This window comes from Diadema antillarum, unplaced genomic scaffold (assembly GCF_040938485.1).
Source record: "Diadema antillarum isolate AM-2024a unplaced genomic scaffold, OU_Dant_1.0 seq00001089_RagTag, whole genome shotgun sequence".
Classification (NCBI taxonomy): domain Eukaryota; kingdom Metazoa; phylum Echinodermata; class Echinoidea; order Diadematoida; family Diadematidae; genus Diadema; species Diadema antillarum.
This window is the reverse complement of record NW_027271908.1, coordinates 685,181-691,208: the sequence shown is the minus strand read 5'-3', so window position 1 is coordinate 691,208 and position 6,028 is coordinate 685,181. Positions and strand designations below refer to the sequence as shown.

General features: G+C 39.4%; 1 protein-coding gene across 1 annotated transcript; it reads left to right on the top strand.

Annotated features, from left to right (window-relative positions):
* Positions 1 to 1,730: 1,730 nt before the first annotated feature.
* LOC139743505 (limbic system-associated membrane protein-like) lies at positions 1,731 to 3,151 on the top strand. The gene is made up of 3 exons (XM_071653985.1): positions 1,731 to 2,038; positions 2,520 to 2,822; positions 3,075 to 3,151. The coding sequence occupies exons 1-3, from the start codon at positions 1,783 to 1,785 to the stop codon at positions 3,149 to 3,151; spliced, it is 636 nt and encodes a 211-aa protein (XP_071510086.1). The 5' UTR covers positions 1,731 to 1,782.
* Positions 3,152 to 6,028: the final 2,877 nt, after the last annotated feature.

The window sequence follows — 6,028 nt, the reverse complement described above, 5'->3', positions numbered from 1 at the left end:
ACAATTCCAAATTGACTGCCAAAAGTAGTACGCTATCTCTACATCATATCCAGGCACAATCCCAGATATCATATTTTTCTTTTCGGCAGTTTGTTTACATAATGTGTGTAGGTAGCCTACCAATGATTATATTTGTCCTTTACTGAAAACTTTCCCAATTATGACTTTGTTTGTTTTTGTATTTGTTTGTGTACAATTTGCATTTCCATGCTTTGTCTTTGGAGCCAAATTATTTGGTTTAAAGGATAAATGCATCTTAGTAGGCCTATATCACATACATGATGATTGAGTGAATGCAGCAATATCGGTAGAACACATCAGTGGAAGAAGTTTGAGGAAAATCAGACAATCTGTTTAAAGGTTATGACTATTTGAATTTCCTGCATGGTCACTGCTGGATGAGAAGACTACTACCTGTTTATGATGTCACATGCATGGAATGATACGAAGGAAATATAGAGCATTCTACAGAATTCTATTTTTTTTTGGAAAAAAAAGTACATATTTCCTTGACTTTTTACTGATGTATGTTAAGGGTACTACTATTATCCCTGCCTTCTGCATGAGGGAAGTCATGTGCTGTTTTGTTATGCGGGAAGTCACATGCTCTTTTGTTACGTGAGAAAAGTGAAAGTATGTTGAATTTTATTTTCATTTTCTTTATATTATTCTACATCACAAGCTGTAGTAGTCTTCTCATCCAGCATTGGCACCACTGAAACTTCAAAAATGCATATCATAACTTTTGAATGGACGTCCAATTTTCCTCAAACTTTCGCTGATGTGTTTTACTAATACTGCTGCATTCTCTCAATCCACATGACATATATTAAAACACATGTACACAATACATTTTCCATTTTTCATTTGGAGGCTTAGTAGTTGAGCCCGCGATCCAGCGTGGTCCTGAGGGGAATGATTTCACCTTTGAGTGCGTCGGCGAAAGGCCGCTCAATTGGTACAAGGTGCTGTCCGATGGCACAGAGATGGAGGTCCACAACAACCACAGGTTTGACATCATCTACCACTACGTCCCAGAACGGCACCATTACATGGGCAGGATGACCGTCCGGCAGGCTACTGTGGCGGAGAGCGGCAACTACGTCTGCAAGCTCAAGGGTGCTGGGTTAAGGTATTCCGCGGAGCTCTGGGTGTTTACAGGTAATTACAGTTAATTAAACCTGCCATAGTAGTCACCTGCCTTATGTGGCTACTGAAAAATTCCCCCCACCCCCCAAAAAAAAGAAAGAAAAAGAAAAGAAAAGCCACGTTAAAGAACCTTTTCATATATAAAAACTCCAAAGCACAATATATGTATGTATATCATATACTTGTCATTTTGAACAGTGGATGATTATTGAGGTAAAGTTGTGACATGCTTTGCTTTGATGGCAAATCTATCAAAGATATCATATCTATTGTTATTCTGACTTAGATATCACAGCAATAGATATGAACCAACAAGACACATACATGGCCCAAAGCGATAAAGAGAGGCATAGATGTATGTGTGCCTAGAAGGCAAACAGACTGCTTCATGTTATTATGAATGCCATCCAGGAATTGTGTACATCTATAAATATGGCTGTACGTACATCATACCAACGCTCTTATACTGCCTATAGAATATTGTATGAAATCTCTCGCATGTATAGGCCAGGATGTTGTAAGAATATTGGAATGCCTCAATGATACTGTGATGTCTTCCTTACAGTGGCAGCATATAGAAATGAGCTTCCAACTACGGCCGATCATCAGGCAAGCTTAGAAATCGATCCCAGCATGCCGGAGCTCACATTGAATGAGGACCTCGTTCTCTCCTGCACGTTTGAGAACGCTACAGCCGGGTCGCTCATGTGGAGCATGGACAAGGGGGAGGCAAGGGAGTCCCTGCCAGCGGGGAATGAAGACAGTCACATCCAGGTGCTGGACAACGGCACCCTCATCATCCGCAAGATGACGGACGAGGATGCGGGAATCTACACCTGCACTCACTTGGGTGATGAAGGCAATCAGACTGCGGAGGTGAATCTTGGAGGTGAGCTCACGGAAATTCCCGTTTTTACTCTTCAAATCAAACATCCGTAGTATTTCCATCCATTGTACTCCATCCCATGCTCAAGTAATGACCAATAACCATCTGACAACAAAGGATGACAGGATTATGATTTTTTTTTCCTCTTGCTTTTTTTCTAGATGTTAAAATTGCAAAACCATGTTGGGAAATTTCACTCCATGATCGAGTACATGCGGCTAAGTGAGGAGTAAAGTAAAACATCTGTGATAGTGAAGATTTCTTTTTAAATCGGAAGGAGAAAATGAAAGTTACAGAATTTTTAAGATCATCATGCCATGCAAAATAACTACTAAGTATTAACTGTGGCATGTTCTATTAGGATCAATAACAACAGCTTTACAAAAGTATTGTGTAACTTGCACCAACTCATTGCCAAGGATGGTTTCCAAGGTCTGATTTTCTTCCAAAAACGTAATCCCGTCTTTTTCTGATCACTTTGAAGGCCATATCAAGCTCACTGCTCCCCAGTCAGTCAAGTTCACTGAAGGCACCGACGCCCGCATCAAGTGCGAAGCCCGCGTCTCTGCCGCCGTCTTCCTGCCCGACATCGAGTGGCAGGTTGACGGGGAAGACATTGGGAGTGCCTGTGCCAATCGATGCTCCACAACGGAAGAACACTCTGACAATGCCATTACCAGCTGGTTGAAAGTCGCTGAGATCACCAAGGAAGATCGTAAGAACTACTCGTGCATCGCCTCCAACGATGCTTCCAAAGAGCGGGAGGACATCCTCCTACGAGTCCGAGGTTTGTCACAATCTGTAGAGGGAGGTGATCTGGGGCCAATTTTATATTTGTAATGTATTTATCTCTATATTGATTTAGAAGCATGTGGAAAAATGTAAATAGTAAATGCACAGGCAACTTGAAATTAACCATTGTACTGTAAACACAAAAACAATGAATTTGAATGTCCATACATAATTTTACAGATAAGAGTTTTGATGTCATGTATTTTGAAATTCAAGAGGATATAATCTGTTTTCATATACCTGACAGGTGAGGAAGAGTGGGTTATCTGTGAAAATGTGGGCTTTGCAAAATATTCTCCCCACCCCATGATTCCCCTTGGTTGAGGTGAGGATTTAGCCTTTAACTTTTTATAAGATACTTAGAAATCCCTTTATGAAATATGAAAGGGCATACAATTCTGAGAGGAATTCAAAGTTCATTTGATGAAAATCGGTTTTGAAATGGCAGAGATATCCAAAAACAAATTAAAACAAACGGATCTTGATAAAGGGTGGGTCCCACCTTCTATTTTATTAGGATTGCTTAGTTTTGGATATCTTTGCCATTTCAAAACCAGTTTCATCAAATAAACTTAGAATTCCTCTTTAGAATTATTTGCTCTTTCATACTTCACAAGAGGTTTCTCATTTTTTCAGAAAATCATCATCAAAAAATGCCGGGAATTTGTAGCCTCATCACAACCAAAACTGTACCTTCCCTTTAATACCTATGTGGTTTTTCATTTGTGGAAATTGAGCCACCCCAATGACTTCATTATATATCTGTCCTTGATTGACTCCTGTGCCACAGACCATCTCGCAGCCCTGTGGCCGTTCCTTGGCATCTTGCTGGAGGTCCTCATCATAGTCCTCGTCCTCGTCGTCCACGAGAAGTGCAAAGGGGGCAACGACTTTGGGGAGGAAGACGAGGAGGACCTCAAGTAAGTTCTGGCATAATCTATTTTATAATTGCACTCTATCAATACCTTACCCGAAAACCAAATATAAGAAAGGCTCCTTTTCGTACACCAGTCAGGGGTGAATCCAGGAATTCCGTCAAGAGGGGGCGCGTTTACAAAATTAAAGGGGGGCGCACGCACCCCTCCCCCCCCCATTTTTTCCTTTTTATTTCTTTTGTTTCAACAAAAAATAAAGGGGGGGGGCATGTGCCGGTTGCGGTCCTCCCTCGATCCCCCCTGCCAGTAGCTCTCTTTTCAACAAACTCCTTACAACAAACTGTCTTCATCTCTGAATATATTCAAAACAAATTGTTTAAGATTTATCCGCATGCTTTAATTCTTTGCTCCCATGTATCCAACAAGACCTATTTTTCTTTTACATTGTCACACCAATTAGACACTTTTTGTATGGTTATATACTCTCCCCTTTTCCAAATTGTTAAGGCCCTATCTTGTTTGTCTACAGTATACAGTATATATAACAGAAGTGTAGTTAAGTTTATTTCTTTTCTTTGTTTATGTCATTGATCTGTAATTGTGTGAATCAAGTTACTACAAATGTGTTGTTATTTTATTTTGTGTATATACAGGGCGCCATTGTAAAACAGTTAGCAAACTGAATGTGCCTACCCCATGTTTTTTAAAGAAAACATGAATAAATAGATAAATAAATTTGGTATTGCCACTTACTTAGAATGAACCTATATCTGATGCAAGGGCCATGGAACATTTTTAGTGTGTGTGTGTGTGTGTGTGTGGGGGGGGGTCTAGGGTCAAGGGTCAATGGTACTGAGATGGGTCAATATAGGTCGAGATTATGACATAATTATGTGATCTATGAAAGTAGTAATTGTATAGTTAGGTGCCATAAAGTGTTATTACACTTTGTAGTTTCCAATCATTTCAGGTGCCGAAGTATATTCATGTTTAATTTTGTTAATGAAGAAATCATAACAATTTTTCTTTTTATAATAAGGTGGTCTTTGTACACTCTTAATTGAGTCCAGTCTATGTATTCTGGTCATAAATAGTGAAATGATCAATTTAGGTTTTCAAAGACAGCAGAAGTTGAACATATGATTGCACCCTCCACTCTGTTTATGTTGACTGGCCAAAATGGGTATAAGCAGCCCTTTTTCTCTCTCTGAACGTTTGACTGATGATTGGCTCTAAGTTTAGCTCCATTGCTGTACTGTACACAACATAGATGACAGAAGATCAGGATGTGTGATTAATTAAAACATTGATTAAGTTGGTCCTTTTATGGACCACACTCATTTAAGAAAGAATTAAAGTTATGCCTCATCAACCAACAGAGTTTATCATGTCAAAGACCATTATAGAATGAGTAGCAGTAGACAAAGTCAAGTGCAATACAAGATTTCAACAAGGACAGTAGAGTGTCATTTTCTTGGATACTACATGCAAGGACTTTGAACTATACCTGAAAATCTTTGCTCTGTTTGTGATTACTTTCCAGGAAAGAAGTGAAGCCGAACATGGGCGACAGCGACTTGCGCATGAGAACCACCAAACAGTGATAGCTTATGCATCTTCGACGGGGTCACATGATAGACTAGGAGCTTGATATGCCGAACGCTACGGGGCTACCACCATATCTAACCAAGTATATATTCTCCACTATTCTGTTGATATATGAGAAAAAAAAGGTAATTTTTCTGTAACTATACAGGTTCTGCCCAAGTTTCTTCCTCACGTGGTAGCGGTATGGAATATGAGATAGATAGTGCGGCCTAGAAAGCTGGTGTGAGATATGTAAACAATAAGCTTATAGAAACGGTAGTTTGCTAAAGGTAGAATTTGAATTTCTGCGTGATATTGAAGAGAATGGTATCGGGTGTCACAAAGGAGAAATTTTGTCAAGATGGATTCGGAGATATGCTTGTCTTTGTTGGTTTTTTTTTTTTGTATGTGCTTTTTACAGGCATTGACTTTTCAATTATTCTTCAAGGCAAAACAAGGAGTGTAGTAGATGTGTCACATGGCACAAGTATTTTCTGACCATGATTCTTGTAAGGACATAAGAATAGGTCTGAAATACATGCCAGAAGGTCATATATGACTGATAAAATATTTATACACAGCCGTCCCAGAAAAATGTATCTCTCTTTATTTTGTATGTAGGGTTATTTCTTGCTTGCTTTTATACGTCATTGTGAATGCAAAGAGTCATCACAACTCTTTAATCTTTAACGGCCCACTAACGATCACCCCGTTACCGTACAGGTATGCTAACCTTGAA

Excerpts from the sequence above, each read along its gene's own strand:
- LOC139743505 (XM_071653985.1), top strand. The coding sequence starts at position 1,783 with ATGCCGGAGCTCACATTGAATGAGGACCTCGTTCTCTCCTGCACGTTT. Across the intron at positions 2,039-2,519 it reads TGCGGAGGTGAATCTTGGAG|GCCATATCAAGCTCACTGCT; the intron begins GTGAGCTCACGG and ends ATCACTTTGAAG. Across the intron at positions 2,823-3,074 it reads CATCCTCCTACGAGTCCGAG|GTGAGGAAGAGTGGGTTATC; the intron begins GTTTGTCACAAT and ends TATACCTGACAG.